Below are 19,422 nucleotides of genomic sequence, written 5' to 3' on the forward strand. Positions count from 1 at the left end.
GAAAATTAAAATTCGAAATTTTTTTCTAAAGCCTCCAGGGGACTTCGTTTTCGCACGAAAAAATTTTATGTGCCCTTATTGCATCCGGACCCACAATTATAATTCTGACTTTGAAAAGGTGTTTTTAAAATTCCTTTTTCTAAATCAGAACCTAAATTGTTTTCCAATATTATTTCCAAAATATAATTCTTTTCAAGACTTCTCTATTTTAATTGTCAAAATCATAATTCTTTACAGGAATTTCCGTTGCACCTAAAAAAGTTCCGGTTCCAAGTCAAATTATAATAAATTATTTACGTTAACTCCCTCCTTTGAAGTAAAAACTATCATTCTTATCGAAATTCTCTGTTCAAGTGTCAAAATTATTATTCTTCACGGGAATGTCTTGTCCTGATTGTAAAAAATATATTTCTCTATCAAATTTTTTTTTCTGAAAGTCTATATTATGATTCTTTACGTAGATTCCCTGTCCTAAAGTGAAAATAATAATTTTTTATGGAAATTACCTCTTCCAAAGTGAAAATGATAATTCCTTACATAATTTTTAGAATATTTTGTTTTTACTACCTGTCCCCACTCAAAATTCTAAATTACAAAATTCTAAATTATCATTCTTTACTGAAATCCCCTTTACCAACTTAAAATTATATTTCTTTTAGAAAATTCCCTATTCAAGTGAGATATGATTTTTTCCAAATTCCCGATTCCAACTCAGAATGTGAGTAATAAAATACATTAAACCACTTTTAATTTTGTATGTTAGTATATTTGCGAGAAAACCCCCCGTCATTTATCGGTTTTTCCCATTTTCCGAGCAGGTAAACACCATGACACCATGATAAAAATCTAAAAAAATAATTTTTTTTCTTTAAATTTCAGCAAGACTTACCACTGAGACCAGCATCCTTGTCGTTGGAGGTCGCGTGAAAAACGGCGGCATATTCTTTCAATCCTAAAGATCTTTTAAAATGCTCGTCTATCGCCGGATCACTGACTACACCAGAACTTCTGATTCCAGTTCTTTGGCCCCTGGTTGCAGCAGATGGTGTTACGCTTGCCGTGGGCGTAACAGCAGTGTCCTCCATGGTCGTACCTAGAATTACAAAAAAGGTAATTAAAAAAAAAAACGATTAGAGTCAAATGCGATTCATTTCCAATGTGTATTTTGTAGGAAATGTTTACACTAAACTATCGCATGTTACTTCAGACATTTCATCCTGATTATAAACCCAAAAAATTTGAAGGGTGTGAAAAACTCGAGGAAAAACTTCCCCTTCTCTTTATTTTCTTAGATTTGGGGCATTTTTTTAAAATTATGGATATTTCTGAAACTGTGACCAATTTTAATTTAAATTAGAGGTATTGTGGAAAAGACTATACGCTTTAATATCATAATACAGAAAAAATTGAAAGTTTTGAGTAAAAAAAAAGTTTTCCGTCAATATTGCACCTTATTATTTTTTCCTAGTTAATAATTTCACCTTACTTTGCAAAAAATACATGTTGATTCTTTTCGAGAACGTGATATCGTCATTTTAGTGGGACCATTTTTTCATAAATAGGCCTAATTTTTTTTTGTGGATTCAACTAAAAGCATATTTTACCATTCAAAGATTGCTTGCTGCCAGATGTTTTAAATTAAAATTTTTTAATTATTTTAAACAATTTTTATAAACAAATGTCAAACTATATATTTATCTGCATGATCTATATAATGAAATATTTTTGGCAATTTAAAAAATATGACGGCAAGAAGTCCCTGGCGAGACATTTCTAGTTGATATACACATATACAGTTGATATACACAAAAATTAGGCCAATTTATGAAAAAATGGTCAAAATGTGAATTTTTTAATAAAAATTGTTGAAATATTTGTTCAACAGCAGCTATTCTTAACTAATTGTAATCGCACATAAATATCTGCCATATTCTATACAAAAGCTATGGATTTCAAATAGTTAATCATTGCGAATCACGAAACAATGACTTTCGTTCATTAGTTTGTTTATAACAATATTTCTGTCCTATGATATTAAAGCGTACACTTTTTTCTATAATACCATTTATGTGTAATTCAAATTTGTTTCACGGTTTCAAAAATATCAATAATTCAAAAAATGTGTCAAAATTCAACATGGTGTAACTCTCATCATTTAAAAAATTTTTTTAAATTGCCCCATTATATAACTGTTATAGGCCTCACAGCCCCTATGTGAGAAAAATGTACAAAGGTTTTTTTTCTTCACTTTTAAAGGGTATCCTTAAAAAAATTGAGTGTATGATCAAGAAATTTATAGGTAGTCATTCTTACGTTTTTTTGAAATTCACACTTCAAAATTATTCAAGTTCAAAAGCCTTCAATTTAAAAATCGTACAATTTTAAAACATTCAGTCTTAAATTATTCAATTCTGCATGCTTTCAATGTGAAATTATCCAATTATGCTGATTAATGCAATTATTGGATTTTTGCGTTCGGTGTTCTTTTCATCAGGGATCTCAATTTCAAGAGTCTCGCATTGAAATTGTTAAAGTCTGAACGTATTGAATTGAAACTTGCTGATTGCGATCGATCATTCCAAACTAAAGTTATTCAATTCTTCAAGTCTATAATTAAAAGTTGTTTAATTAAAATGCTTTAAAATTGGTATGTTTTGGTCACTACAAGCTTCAATTTAGCAAAAACTTGAGACTCAATTTGAAAAGATACCATTTTGAACGACTTAAATTGGAAATATTATTTTGATATTTGAATTTTAAATTATGTAAGCATTAAATTAAGCCAAATGATATATATGGTTATATTTAATTTTTTTAATTCTCAATTAAAAATGATCCAAGTTCAAAAGTTTAAAAAAAAATTAAGAATAATAATTACGTTATTTTTCATGTTCTAAAGGATCTTTAAGTTTCTAGGAATACTGAAGAAGATGTTCCAAGGTATTTATGACATCAAAAGAGTGGAAGGCTTGGACGTCTCAATTTTACTAAAAATAAAAAAAAATGCGCTGGACTACATACAGGGTATTATAAGGACCAAATCTTGAAAATAGGGGCCTTTAAGGACCACAGCTGAATATAGGGTACAATAAGGATAAGGAATATAAAGACGGGTCTGTGAGACCCAAACTCTATTCAATTAATAGAGCCGAAAAATCAATATTTTGGCTCACCAGGTAAACTTCTTTAATTTTTATTTTTAGATTAAAATATTAATTTTTGTAACATTTTTACCGGTTTTCAATGTAATTGAATTTGAATTGATCCTTCCCAACCCCTTTTAACTACCCCATACCCCTTAAATTTACTATTCCAACTTTGTCAAAATGGTGTCTCGTTTCGTTTGCACGAGATTATAATTAAAAACAAATATTGTTATAAAATGTTTTTAACGTTACTATTTGATATTACTAAATATAAATTCATCCCCCCTCAACATTTTTTAAACTCTTTTTCCCATTTTACCCCTTTTCAGGCGAAGAAAAGGGGTAGTTTTTCACCCCATTAGAAGGGTTGTTTTTGAGTTCACGGTATTTTTTACGTCATATTTGGATTCGGCGTCAAAATATACATCGAAAACGTATATTTGCACTTCCAAATACACGAAAATTGACGTGCGTGACTAAAGGGCTGAGACACCTCTAAAACAACCCCTTAAATTTGAATAACCACCCTATATAATGTTTATATGACGTAACAAGCTTATATACTATTGAAAATACAATTTTTTTCGAATTCGACATTTTTAACATTGGCTGTTCCGTACAGGGCAGGAAAGCAAATATATTGGCTCACCCCCTGATCGAGACTTTGTCTATGATCAATCAATGATATAAGATAACTACTGGGCCAATTTTCTGAGGTCGATTTTCTTCCCAAATTGCCGGCCCTCTAAAGGTTAAAAGCTAGTTCTTAGCCATTCATTAGGAATATTATAAGTTTTAATGATTCAAGCTCGGATTCAAGAATCTAGATTCTAGAAAGACAGTAGTAGAACCTAAGTCCACTCTGGCGGAATCCAAATCACTTTTCGTATCACTTGTTATCAGATAATTGTTTTTGCAAAATATTTTATAATGTAGGACAAATTTGTTCATTATAATCATATGTTTCAGGGTTTCTAAATTGTACCTGGTTGAGGAGCCGTGGGTACGATAACACTGGGCCTGTTGTGATGTACCCTGGCAGCAGACATGTCAAGGGCTTCACTTTGAATTGGGTCTCTCCTCCGTTCCTTCCTCCAGGCACTGCTTGGCTTCCGGTGTAAACTTGTCGCCTTCGGTCTTTCTTCTGAAACACGAGCAAGAAATGATAGTTATATTACCAATTCTATATTTAGTATGCACTAACACGTAAATAGATACTGATAAACCGGAAAGCAGAAAAAATATAAAGACTCCGCTTACACGAGTTATATTGTCTGTAGTTGACCTTCTATCGGGGCTGCTATACAAAATCTTAATTTTACAATTCCCTGACTTTTCCATGAATAAATTTTTATTTTCCTTCACCGTTCTTAATTTTTCTTTTAGGTTCCCTCTATTCCCTCTACGAGGAAACAAATTCATTTGATACCTATGAGCAATCAAAATGCTCATGAAATGAGTACAATAAATACACCCATAGTATATGGATCTATGGATTCAAATGGGCAAATTGTTTAATTATTAATAGATTCAGAATCATTTTGCAAAATCAATAATTGTTCAATTTTGTATACTAGAAAACTACAGTTCGTTCTAAAAAATCATTATTTCTTTATATTAATAATTCATCTACTCAAAACGTTTTTTATTAAAAAAAATGTCCATTCCACATTATGTGATATTTTAAATGATTGGATGAATTCTGCTTCCAAAAATTTGTGAAATTCATGGCCTCAAAAAGTTCCCTGTTTCCCGGTCCAGTGGCCCCCCGAAATGTTATTGAAAGTTGGAGGAAATAATGTAGGTCCCAAGGATACTTTAATTTGTTAGATATGGAATTTGTATGGAGCGATAGTTTAAAACAAGTTGGAGAAGGCATTTGAAGTATTTCTCATGGAAGATGAATGGGTTATTTGTGTAATCAGGGTTAAAATTGGAATCCAATCTATCGATCTAGAAATCCTGCCGGGGGTAGAAACATGTCCAGTTCCCGCAGTTCTCATGACGGGACAGGAAGTACCTAATAGCCGTGAGAGGATGGTTAAAGGAGGCAAACAGGTTTAGAGGAAGAAGAGGAAGACTGCGAAGAACGAAGATGAATGGACCAAAGTAGGATGAAAGGTTCCATGCGAGTCTCAATTAACTTTTTAACTCACTGCAAGGCCCAAGATTTCAGAGTAAACGCCCAAAAATTCTGCACCCCTAATTAGCCATGGTGGTTCAAGACCTTCACAGGGTTCACGCTCGTTTATTGTAATCAATGATTATACAAAAAGCCGATGCGAAAATGCATATTCAAACGTGTCTAAATTTAAATTAACTGTTTATTGTCATTTTATATTCGGATCCTATTAATGCAATCGCAAATTGTGGTGAAAAATTTTATTTTTAAATTATTTAAAATCATTTTTTATTAAACAATTTGTTTCAATATTCGGGATACGGGAAAACTGATACACGGAGAAAAATGGATGTTCAAAGGGTAAGATTGTAGCACCTAATACGCAGATATTCATGCCAAACATTTAACATCTTTTTGAGATGTTAGGCGTAAAAATATTTTTATGTTAAACTGAAACACATTCAGATTTTAAAACCGTTCGAGCGCATGCGCATCGCGCATTGCAATTTCACGACTATATTTCAAAGCTATATATATTCAATATTAAAATTATGGAATATTACAATTTTGGAACATTTCCAAAGAATAAAAATTAGATATCCTTAGATAAAATTGGATAACGACTTTTTTAATTCTAAAGAAGAGAAACAACGATCTTATGTTTTAGGTTTATTGACTAAACACATTTGAAAAAAGGTTTATAAATTTGAAATAAATTGAATATAACCTCAACTTGACTGAATACATCATCTGGTCGACATTTTATACCCCTTATTTGTTTTTCGTTCGTGCAAGAACATTAAAGTTAATTTAAAATTCACAAATAAGTTATCAATTAATTCCTTAAATGGCCATAAATAAGTAAACTCCTCAAATATTTACAGGCGTAATTTGACATAACCATACATGCAATATCTCGGTTTTTTCAGTTGAACATTTTGAATGTTAGAGGGTAACATTTCACATTTTAAGATCTACAGATGCTAACTTCGAACATCTAGATTGTTGTCCTATATTTAAACGTATAATATGTTAACCCTCAACATCTAGATTTTACTTTTGAACATCCATTTTACTCCGTGTAGAGCCATTAAAATGTTATTTTAACCGAATAGTTGAATATTTAATACAAAAGAATAATTTTCTACCAAGACAAATTTTCAACAAAACACATGAATTTACAACCAAAAAAACAGTATTTTAAATGAGAGAAACGAATTCTTCAACAAAAAGATCAAGTTTTAACTAATGAGACTACTTTCCTACTAAACAAGACGAATTTTTAACAAACTAAAATAAATTTTTAAAGAAATAGTTAAAAATAGTTAAATTAGCAACTAAAGAAATTAAATGAATTTTCAATCAAAAAAATTAAATTACTATCAAAAAGATACATTTTTAACCAAAAAAACGAATAGCTAAATATGTAGATAACAAAAAAATTAATTTCTATAAAAAAACTAATTACCAACGAAAGGAATTTTCAACCAAAAAGATTAATTTCCTGTCTAAAAAGGTGTATTTTTTAGCAAAATACTTAAATTATCAACCAAATACTTGAAAAAATATGAAATAGTCAACAAGAATATTAATATTCTATTACAAAAGACGATTTTTCAAATTAATAGTTTAATTTTCAACTGAAGAAAATACATTTCCAAAACAAACATGGAATAGTAAATTTTCAGTTTAAACAATATACATTTTAACCAATAACATTCTTTCAAACTAAACAATTAAATTTTCAACCAAAGAGATGAATTTTCAACTTAAATGATGAAACTTCATCAAAGAAGTTAATTTTTAGCAAATTAGTTTAACTTTCAACCGAAAAAGACAGTTGCAAAAATACTGTTTGGAACTCCTGACCTGTCGCAACACTGATTAAAAAATAACAATAATTAGTGTTCGTTATTTGTGGAGATAAACATTAGTTCTTCAGAAGAAATTCAGATCAAAAAGTGGAACAAACTTTTTTTTTAAACACTAGGGATATTGAATTCTACGCTAGCAGAGACTCACCGAAATACGATATGCATCTACTAATAATGTCTTCAGTAATCAAACTCAGTACACAAATTGAAATTTAGTGGGGTGTTGATGGTTCGGAAGTCTGCGATTTTGGCAAAAAGAGAAGACCGATGAAATGAGTCTGATGTCTTTTGTTACATACCTCTCGACTTACAGGAGGGTCGAAGGCTCTCGAAATTGAGCCAGGGCTGCCAGAGGCATCTTCGCCTGCTCGAGATCTCCATCTCTCTTGCCTCTCGACGACACATCAAAGACTATAAAGAATAAAGATGATCCAGATCATCAACTTCCACCCTCAGCTTCACAAAAAAGGAGGAAATTCAGTAACTGTCGACCCTCAACACTTTCCCAATTTCTCTATTATAGTCTTGTCAAGTAAGCCTGAGCGTTCTGAAATTTTGACACAAAGTCAATAGACTCAAATAAGCTTCAATCCAAACTTCCGATTCGAGGCTTACAATTCTATAAAAACTTGAGATTGAAATTCCAAACTCAAGTTAACGTAAATCGGTTTCTTTGAAGAGAAATGTCCCACAGGATATAGCACCAAGGTGGTATGCAAATCGCGAACTGATTATTATCGAAATAACAATGAGGACTTGGCTCGAAGGTAGGAAGAGGGATTTTGAAAAGCAGTGGTTTCGTGAATGCCTTCTTACGACTGTCTTAAGTCCATTCATTCATCCGACGTCTCATCGTAACCCCACCACGAGTCGATTCTTTAATGCATACATATTCAGTCTACCTTTAGCATACCTGGCTCGAGCTCGAGACTCAGGTAGGTAGATTGTGGAGAAGAACTCATGCGAACATGTGTGCATTGATGAAGCTCACATGTGCCAACACACACACAAGGAGACAAACCCCCTTCGATTGGAGGTACTCACACAGAAACAAGGAGAAACAGGGGGAACATGAATGTATCACCCCTTCACTCTGCCAACCAACTTGAGGAGGTGCCACAGGTAAGCTAAGCACTTGAGGGCACTTTTTGCAGAAAAAAGAGTTTGCAGTTTTTTTATAGATTCGCGTCATATGCAGAGGGGTCCTTTCAATCGAAATTAAGAGGGGATTACGGGGATGAGGTGAAGAGATCGGATGTCTAATTTAGAAAGTTGCGTAAGTCAGTCGTGGTGTTTCTGTTGAATTAATGAGGGTTAAACTGGACTTGAATTACATATGGATTAGCCTCCACTCTAGTTGTCTGCTTACTTAGGAATTTAGTGTTGGTCAAAAAATCAAATAATTTCGGGAAATTACTTTTTAGAAACTGAGATTTGACATTCTTCTTGTTTTAACTAAAAAATAAACCATAAGACACCTTAATTTGTTAAGAATGCATCAATTTTAAAAGATACAATTAAAAAATTTTAATGATCAACAATTACAATTTTTCCCAATTTTTTATTTTTGGCATTACTATATTTTTCTGCAGCTGAAAAGCGGTAATTATTTGCTTTGTTGAGTTTCCTGAATTTTGTAGTAAATGATTAAGAATCTTTTTAAAATTTTCTCTTTAGTCCAAAAGCAAAATATCGCTTGAAGGAGACCAAAAAAGCATTGATATCTGATCTAAAGAAAGAAAAAAATATCATAAAAATGTTGTTTTTTACCAAATTATTTTTAAAAATCTTTTCTGTTATTCAACAGAATTGTATTTAGCCCGTCGATGTAATGTATGCATTAAATTACTTTACAAATGCCAAATTTATTAATGAATTTTGAAAATACCTACGAGTTTGTGGTTAATTGCTAAATTAGTTTTCAATCATTTTTGTTTTTATCTCTATTCTGTACAAGACGATATCAAATACTTAGATTGTAAAAATATACCTTTTTTTAGGGAAAAATTCTCTTATTTTTAAAAGAGCTTACTAGATTTCACTCAATTATTTTAATAAATTTTAATAATTGTGAAGTAAATTTTATATTTCACAAATTACGATGCCTTGTGGGTTAATTTTTAGTTCAAAATTGTTAAATTTAATTTTGAGAAAGTTGTGCAATTTTTAAGCTTTTTATCGATTCCGAAATTTCAATGTGTAAAGAATCAGAAAGTTAAATTCAATTAAGAAAAAAGAGCAGCAAACGTATATGAATTAGGATTTCAAGAATTATTAAAGTTTAAAAAAAAACTTAAATTTGGAGACCTTCAAATTACAAAATCAATAGAAAAAGTATATTTTTTCAAAATAAAAAAAAATAAAAATAAAAACGAAATTAAGAAACGAGAAATTTATATTCCAAAAAATTGAAATTATTCAAGAATACTTGTAAAAAAATAATCAAAATAAAAAATAAAATACAGGGATCCCCCTAAATGCAGGCCCAAATGAATAAATTGTGAAAATAAAATAAAATTGGCAAGGGATAGAAATTTCATAAGAATAAGCAAAATTTCACATGTAAATTGGGAAAGAATTACAAATGTAAAGATCTTCAGGTTTTTAGCAAACAAAAATTCCAAAAATGTTGAAATTTTTCGAATCATCAGACTTAAAAAATAATAGTAACCCCGAGAGAATTACATTTTTATAGGTAAATGAAATTTGGAAAGAGAACCAACTTCAGAGGAATCGAAAGTTTAAAGAATAATTGAAATAGGGAAAGGACTCGATTCGGAAAACGATTTGATAGAATCAACAAATTTTTAGTTGTTCTTTTTTTAGTAGATCTTTTTTAATTTGAAAATCACTAGATATTATATCATAATCAATTAATGATGATGCCAATTAAGCAAGCTTTAAAAAAAAGGTAGGGTACTGTCCGTGAGTTTTCAACCTGATGCTCATGCAACCTATTTTTATTTAAATCACGAATAATGAAAATTTATTGATTCAATAAGCCTTTTAGTTCTAAGACAATAAACGAAGGAAATATAAACTTAAATCCGAATCTGATCTTTGAATAGCGCCTGTACTAGGAATATATAATAAAACATTAGGTACCAGGAAAAAGTTGAGACACTGTTCTATCGCGAGAAATAAATACAAATTGTAGTAGTACCATCTGATTTATTTTTAACTCTGATTACGCTACCCTCAATAAGAAAAGTTGCTACATATGTATCAAATTTCAATAACATTATTAGCAGCTTCTGGATGGCGATTAAATTTGTTCAGGTTTGCTAAAAAATTCAAAATTTCTAAATATATCTTAAGATAAGACTTAGTGACACTGCATTTTAAACAAAATATATTAATTTTAAATCAAATAGTTAATCGTTCAACCAAAAAGATGAATTTTCAACCAAGGAAATTATTTCTCTACGAAGAAAGCTGAATTTTCAAACAAAATATAGTAAGTTTCAACTATAAAAGTTAAATCTTCAGTTAAAAAAACTAACTTTTAACCTAAAAAGGCGAATTTTCAATACAATACATGAAAATCCAACAAATATAATAATTTTCCAACAAATAGTAACATTTACCACTACAAAAAAGTAAGACAAATTTCAACAAAAAATGGAATCGTATAATTTTCATTTACAAATTTTAATTTGAAAAAAAACAACAATTTTCACACGAAAAGGTCAATTTTCATCTAAAATGATGAATCTTCAACCACATTAATGACTTTTTTAACCAAATAGTTTATTCTTCGACCAAAAAACTTAATAATTTTGAGAAGATTAGTTTTTTCTACCAAAAAAGGCGAATTTTCAATAAAGAACAATAATTTTCAACAAAACAGAGAAATTTTTGACAGAGAAGATAAATTTTCAACTCAAATTTTTTTTTACTGAACTGATGAATCGTCAAGATAAAAAATTAATTTTTAGCAAACTAATTCTACCTTCAACTATGCAGTTGAATTTCCAACCAAAAAATATATTAATTTAAAACAATAACAGTTTTAATGCATTCAAAATTACGACTTTTCAGCCAAATGGTTGAATCCTCTATGAGAAAAGATTCATTTTCAACGAAAAAGTTGCATTATCAACCCAAAAAGATACAATTTCTTCTATGATAACAGATAATAATGAAAAAGGCTAAAGCAAACTCTTTACGGTATCTTACATGGGTTGAGGAAGGGTTTAAAATGTCCGAAAATCGGCCTGCATAATTTGTAATAATAATGAAGACAATCATTTTAAATTAAAGAAACATTTTCAATTGAACAAAAAACATTTCTTTAAACTGCAGACATGTCTTTAAAACAAAATAACTATCTTTAAGTAAGAGAAACTTTTCTTGGCTGACAAGGACTGACAAGCAAAATATAATTTTCTTCAGGATTAACGAAAAATTCTTCGAATAATAATTTTTTAAATGCCTTTTATGATGAAACATCAGACTTTTTTAAAGTTCATCATATTTTTCGCAAACAAATTTATTTTCTATAAATGTTATTAATTTTTTCATAATTTTTAACAATTATATTCAAAAAAACAAGTATAAACGAGATTTTTTGGATGACAAATAATATTTTTATATTTTGTACCTTTTAAAGCAAATATTTCTTTGATGGATCAATGTTCTGTTTTAAAATTCTTATTAAAATTACAATTATTGTTTCTTAAGACCTCGTTCATACCTCTTATTTTAAGTATGATTGTTAAGCAATATAAAAAAAATAAGATTCAGTTTATCGTAAATTCCCTGACTCTTTCAAGTTTTTCCTGATTTTTAGAATTACATGACCCGTAGCAACCTTGTTCTTATAATTAATTAAATTTTAAATAAAAAAGGTCTTTTTCATTAAACAAAAAAGAAACTTTTTTAAGGAGTTAAAAAAAATGGCATGCCATCACGATTTTCCAGCCGTAGCGTAATTTCACAAATATTTCAATGCTTTAGATAAAAGGTTCAATGTAAAAATGTAAACAGATAGTACGCGGTCAGGAAATTTCTACCTATATCCGTTCTGGAATGTGCAGAATGTCAAATATTGCACAGGCACGATATTTCTGCTTCGTGTGAGTAAAAGTGAAGATTATATTATAAGGGAATGCTGAACGAAGGTGTCGTTGGCCTCGAGATTAAATACCGCGGCTCGATATTCAAAAGTGTTTCCGGCTACTGGTTTTTGCTTCTTAACTTTCTTTCAGAATTAAGTTCTTCCATGAATTTCTGCTTGACTGTAAAATAAAGAAATCGATATTCACATCATCACGGATAATTTGTCGATATTTTTTCTAATAAGCACGTCAGAAGATTAAAATTTCAAGTAAGATTCCAATATTATCAAGGCGGAATTTTTTAAAAATAAACTGTAATTGTAAGCTGAAGAGAAGTTTAAAACTCTATAAATAAAAATCGCACATGAGATAGTGGTCTGCCACAGACAGTGTACTTGAAAAAAGTGACTAATTTAAACTAAAAATTGATTAAAAGTAACTACTATTCACAAAAATTGTAATTCATTTGATTAAAAGCTAACTGAGCCTTTGACACTTTATGGTCGTAGTTATATTTTATTACTTTACAAAAGGAACTAGAAAACGAGAAAATTATAAATTAAAATAATTAAAATTTTTATGTTCCAGACTTCATAGATTCAAATACTCTTACGATAGAAGCATACATACAATGGCTAATGGGTTGCGACATGCGTAATTTGCTTGAATTGCCAGATTACAATTTATTTAAAAAATATAGTTTTTCATTTTTTATTAATTTTTAAGAATTTGGATTTTTTGTAAAAAAAAGTAGCACACGTATCTCGAAAGGATGATAAAAAAATGATAAATTATAAGAAAATGAAATGCACTTTCCACATCACCCTGAACAAATATATACACACACACACACAATATCGTTTTGGAACAGGAATGCAAAATATTTCTCGCGTACGATATATGTAATGAGACGCTGTGCGTTTTCCAAATTCCTTTCGAGTATTCTGACATTTATTTCTATCTAATTCTTTCTTGCTGCAAAGGAAATCAGAATAAATTCCAATTCCTTGAGTTAATGTAAGACAATATTAAATAATTTACTTAAAACCATTGTTGAATTAATATTTCAACAACAACAAAAAGTCTAATATTCCACAAAATAGTGGATTCCACAATAATCACAGATTAATAATTTTCACCAAAAAGTTAAGCTTTTGACCCAAGAAAATCAAACTTCTACCAAAGGAGATCAATTTTCAATAAAATAGATGAATTTTTAACCAAGAAGATACATTTCTCAAAAAAAGTCAAATTTTCAACACGACATAATGAATTGTCAACCAAAGAGTTTAATTTACAATAAAAAACGAGAAACATTCCAGAAAATTGTTGAATGAAAACCAAAACAGATTATTAATTGTCATCCAGATAATTGCATTTTCAACTGAAAAAGACGGATTTTCAAAAAAGATACGAATTTTTGAACAAATAGTGTGAGTTCCAACTAAAAAAAAAGTTCAATAAAAATTGAATAGTTAAATTTTCAACAAAAGTAATAAACTTCCAACCAGAATGATGAATCTTTAATCGAAAAATTCATTATTACCAAATACTTGAATCCTCAATCATAGTAAATGATTCATTTTGAATTAAATAGTTATATTTTCAACATAAAAAGATGAAACGTTTACCAAAAAATAAATTAATTTTCAACAAAACAGTTAATATTTGAACGAGAAAGCAAAATATTCAACTGAAGAGTTGAGTTTCAAACCTAAAAAGCCTTATGCTTTAGGAAAAAATACTTTTAATCCCGAAAAGTTCAACGTTCAAACAAATAGCTGTATTTTCATCGAAAGTAATATTTTTAAGCAAAAAATTTCATTTAGAACCAAATAATTGTACTTAAAAGCAAAAGAGAATAATTTTCTACCAAAGGACATGAATTTTTAACAAAAAATTTAGTTTCAAAGCTAAAAAGTCGAATGTTTTAGGAAAGATTTTACTTTTATTCCCGAAAAGATAAATTTTCAACAAAAAAGTTGAAATGACAACCAAATAGTTGAATTTTCAATAAAATGGTAGAAATTTCGAACAAAAAAGATTAAACTGCAACTGAAAACAGTTGCATTTTTAAACAAACAATTTAATTTTCAAGCCAAAAAGACGAATGCTCAACAAAACCGTTGAATTTTCGACCAAAAAATATGAATTTAACAAAATCCTTGAATTTTCAATAAAAAATTAGATTTTCAACCAAATATTACAGTTTTTAACAGCACACATAAATTCAGAACAAATGATACAATAGAGAATAGGGGAAAAAAGAAATATTTAAAAATTAGAAAAGAGGGGAATACGCATGCAGGGTATTGCTTTTAACTCAATTCTAGCGCCATCTGACACGCAAATTATTGGGGAATGTTAATGAAAAAGAGCAGTAAATATCAATTCATTTTAATAATAAATACTATGCTAAGGTCTAAAATTAGTTACTTCCTATAAGATTTCTTGTTAAAATTGAATTTAAATTTAAATTTCTTCCCAATAGTTCCAAATTGGTGGCGCTGACATAGCTGCCCAATAGGCGTGTAGGGAAAGAGACCTAAAATGAAATGGTTTAAAGTGATCTAAGTGACATTTTCCTTCAAATAGTGACAATAGTGACAATAGTGACCATAGTGACATTTTCTTTAACAAATGACTTGTATAACAGCCCTGTAGATATAACTATCTTGAGGCTATATTCCAATTTAAATTGGTTGAAATATTATTTGATTATGCAACTGCATGCAAAAGCATTGCCAAGTTTTAATAAAATCAAGAAGCAGTTCTTGACTTTACTTGGCGGAAAAGATCCTTCAATTTAATTATAAATTAAGGATTATAAGTCAAAGTAAGTGGAGAATTGATTGAACATCCTTGTCCAATATCTAATTATAGGCACTAATACTATCTTCGAGATGCAATTATTGAGAAAGACTCAGAAGGGAATGGTTTTAGACTCGCCGAATGATACAAATGGATCTACTGGGAATCATCGATTGTTGTCTTTTACTAAGAAGACATTTAGAAATTAATGTAATAATACGATTTACTTCTCCTTAGAACCAAGTCTTTTAGACTTTACAATTTTCCAGAGAAGTCTTTTCTTTTCACGACGAAGTTTGCAACTATTCAATTTCAAGAAAAAAGTTTAGAGCAGCGCCTGCAGAGTTATCTTACAAAGATTTTTTAAATAAAAGGTGGAAACTTATTGTCATACAGTAATAAATTATTGAATTGCAGGATTTCTAGATTCATACAGAAAAAAAATCTTTTGTAAAATAAAATAAAAAATCTAATAAATTTGGAGTGAAAAAAGTATAATATTTTTAACAACATTTCTTTAAAAGAAAACTACAGAGATTTTTAAAATGTTAAAATAGTACTTTTCTTCACTTTTAATACAGTTTTCAATTCCTATGAAAATTTAGATTTTAAATTAAGTCAAAGTTAAACATCACAAGTTGGAATAAATAATAATAAAATAAACTAACCCTTTTGAAAATATTTTAGTTAGATTAAGACCGAGATTTAAACACTAAACAATTTTATCAGTAGACTTCAAATTAGAGAAAAAATGTAAGAATTACATTTTCAGTTAAAACTATTAATTTTAAACCAAGAAAGAAGGAATTTTCAATAAAATAGTTACATTTTCAATCAAAGATGAATCTTTGAAATATTTTATTTTGATTCAAGAACAGTTAAATTAAACCAAACCAAAACTTTTAGTTAAATCCTCAAACATAAAGTTGCCAAGAAGATGAAAATTCTACGGGAAATTACGATTTTCCAATAAAATATATGAATGACCAAAAAGCTGACTGTTCAACTAGTTAAGATACATTTAAAAAACAATAATATTCAACAACATAATTAAATTTAAAGCAAAAAAAAGTTTTCATCCAAAATGATGAACCATTAATCAGAAAAAGCAATTTTTAACAAAGCAGTTCCACTCTCAAGTAAGTAGTTGAATTTCCAACAAAAAAAGATGACTGTTCAACGAAAAATGTAATAGCTGCAATTTCAACCAAAAATGATTTTAATTTCAAACTAAGAACAATTGAATTAAAAAAAAAAAAAAAAAAAAAAAAGAATAATTTTCAGCAAAATAGTTGAATCCTCAATCAAAGAAAATTAATTTCCAACCAAGCAGTTATGTTTTTTACCCAAAAAAATTTAATTTTCAACCCAAAAGGACGAATTGTAAACGAAAAAGAAATACTTATTAAATAAATTGTTGAATTTTCGGTTAAATTATAAAATTAATTTAAACTTCACTTTATTGGAAATTCTGTGACTTTCTGGAATTCCTTGACCTAGACAAGTTGCAATTTGCACTAATTTTGTTTAAAATAGTTGACAAAATACCTTCCTCCTGGCTTCAATTGTAGAAAATTCTGATAGCTTTCACCATAATTAAGAGAAAAGCTTGAAACTCATATATAATTAACAAAGCAATTAAAAATTTTGAAAGACATGAAGCAATCAGGTTTTCCTCTGCCTGATTCTCGGCTGAACAGTGACAAAACTAAAGAAAATAAAGTATAATATAAGTAGATTTTGCGATAGAAAAAAAATCCCGATTTTAAATTAAATTCCAGGTGTTTTTCAATGTTCAGATCAGCTAGACTCCCTAATAATTTAGATCCATTGAAACTTGGCGATTTTTAAAACATCCTTCTTTCCTACTTTATTCGCTAAAATCTTTATTATCATTCGTCGGTATACATGTCGATAAGGTAAGATCCTACCTCATCATTTACAACTAAAATTTCTTTTTCATTAAGGGCATGTGACACAACTAAATACCTATATTACCGACCATAGTTTTTCAGTTCACTGAACGTTTTTTTAAATCTGAGAACTTTTTTTGTAAATAAAATATCGAGCTGAAACTTTGGAAAATGTATTAGAGTGCAATAAAGTACGTTTAGGTACTGCATTTTGGTAGAAACTTCACTGAAAATTATTTTATCTTTTTTCTGAACCTCAACATTTTTTGAACGTTCGAACTTTTTTTATACATAAAATATCGGTCTCAAACTTTGAGAAATGCAAGAGCCGAAAGAAAACTACGTTCAAGTACAAAGCTTAATAATAAAAGATGTAAAAAATGTATTTTAACCATCAATTCCAACGGCATTAGCCGGTAACGTTGTACACGAAAATACGAAATCTCTAGAGCCTCGCCTAGTGGCCGCCAGGTTTCGTATTTTCGTGTACAACGTTATCGGCTGATGCCGTTGAAACTGATTGTCAAAATATATTTTTTTACATCTTTTATTATTAAGCTTTGTACTTAAACGTAGTTTTCTTTCGGCTCTTCCATTTCTCAAAGTATGAGACCGATATTTTATGTATAAAAAAAGTTCGAACGTTCAAAAAATGTTGAGGTTCAGAAAAAAGATGAAATAATTTTCAGTGAAGTTTCTACCAAAATGCAGTACCTAAACGTACTTTATTGCACTCTAATACATTTCCCGAAGTTTCAGCTCGATATTTTACTTACAAAAAAAGTTCTTAGGTTCAAAAAAAAATTCAGTGAACTGAAAAACTGTGGTCGGTAATATAGGTATTTAGCTGTGTCACATGCCCTTAAACTCGAAAAATTTCGTAAAACTGCATTTTTTATTCTCATATAACTGATTGAAATTGAAAATGTTTAAATTCGCGACCTACTTTACCGGCACATCCTTTATCGATAGGGGAAGTCCCGCTTTCTGGTGGTAAATTCAAAAGCTGTCTCAAAACAATGCATGATTTGAATCACTTGGCCACTTTCTTGAAAAGAGAATACATAGAAATAATCGCAAGAAAATATTTAGTCTCTCGAGAGATCTCAGGTTTATTTTTCTTTTATGTCACGTATCTCGCAACCAGTCGCAATGGTGGCAACTGCAAATTGAACTGGAAACAGCGCCGCGAGACGATTAGAGGTTGAACTGTTGGTGGTATTCGGAACAGGTTCGACCCTCGACATGCCATCGCTTTAACCAACCACACGAACAAAGCACATTCACAGAGATGCCGAGTAAAAGATGCCATTGTAGTGTTCTATTTATTTGATACGCATAGCTAAACGGACAGATGACTTAGGTAAATCCTGGTGAACGTCCAAAAGAACTATGGCCTATGTGATATCGTCTTCCTTCCCTCTGCACTATATGTATAATAGAGATACCAAATTCCACACATTTTGGGCCACGTACCAAGCAACAATACCCGCAACTGTTCTTGCTCACTCAAGTAAGAAAAAAACAGCTCTATTATACCAAACATGATGCGAGAAAAGAGAACACGAACCAGAGCGAAATTGAAGCAGATTTTAGAAAATTATTTTTAACAAATTCTACAATTTGAAGGGGTATACTCCATGTCAGGGTGGACCTAAACTACATATTTTTGGAAAACCAAATATAGCTACTGCTGAATAATTTCTATGTACCATTACAGATTAAAAACTCTAATGACATTTCAAAATAACTAACATCATCAATGCGTGCAATTTCTCGATTTAAGGGCAGAAACTATTTTTAATACAAAACAAAAAAATAAAAATTTATTTTTTAATTTCGATTAACTACTTATTTTTTTTACTTCATTTGTTTTTAAGACTATGAATATAATTTTCCTAAGTTTCCTGAGCAAATTCGAACAGATTTTTGACAATTTTAAATGTGTCAAATCAAAATTTCAACAAAAAAGATTAATTGTCAACCCAAAAAGATATGAAGTCTCAAAGAAAAAAGGAATAGATAAATGATATTTCAACCTAAAAATATTTCAATTTTACATAAAGAACAGTTTAATTCGCCCAGAACACAAACTTTCAATAAAATATTGGAATCCCTAACAAACAAAGAAATAATAATTCTCAACTACATTGTATTTTCAACCACAAAAGATCAAATGTTTTTTAAAAGAGGCGAATTTTCTTTAAGCCAGTTTACTTTCTTAATAACAAAAAAAATTAATTTTCAACTAAAATGATGAATCTTTAACCAGAAAAGATGAACTTTGAATTTTCAAGAACAAAAGTTCACTTTCAACCAAATCGTTGAATTTTTAACCACGCAGATCAATTTTCAGCATTACCATATTCTTTTACCATATGGTTGGAATGTTTTCAGAGACGTAATTTTCCAATTTTAAATATATAAATGGCCGTGTACAGAAATTTTTGTACAAATAGCCGGATTTTTTGGTACGAATATGAGGAGCTTGGAAAG

The 19,422-nt window shown here is 29.6% G+C and overlaps 1 protein-coding gene across 2 annotated transcripts in view; it reads right to left on the reverse strand.

Moving 5' to 3' along the window:
• The window catches only part of LOC117177068 (transcription cofactor vestigial-like protein 4), a 37,350-nt gene that overhangs the window by 1,937 nt on the left and 15,991 nt on the right, over positions 1 to 19,422 (reverse strand). Inside the window, exons 3-5 of one of the 2 annotated variants that reach the window (XM_033367544.1) lie at positions 7,442 to 7,553; positions 4,132 to 4,290; positions 890 to 1,093 (exon numbers count right to left, since the gene is read on the reverse strand). In XM_033367544.1, the coding sequence (XP_033223435.1) occupies positions 890 to 1,093; positions 4,132 to 4,290; positions 7,442 to 7,547 (469 nt within the window). In that variant the 5' untranslated portion in view covers positions 7,548 to 7,553. The remainder of the gene's footprint in view (positions 1 to 889; positions 1,094 to 4,131; positions 4,291 to 7,441; positions 7,554 to 19,422) is intronic. The other variant, XM_033367545.1, reaches the window with a different exon arrangement.

Source organism: Belonocnema kinseyi, chromosome 7, assembly GCF_010883055.1.
Source record: "Belonocnema kinseyi isolate 2016_QV_RU_SX_M_011 chromosome 7, B_treatae_v1, whole genome shotgun sequence".
Lineage (NCBI taxonomy): Eukaryota > Metazoa > Arthropoda > Insecta > Hymenoptera > Cynipidae > Belonocnema > Belonocnema kinseyi.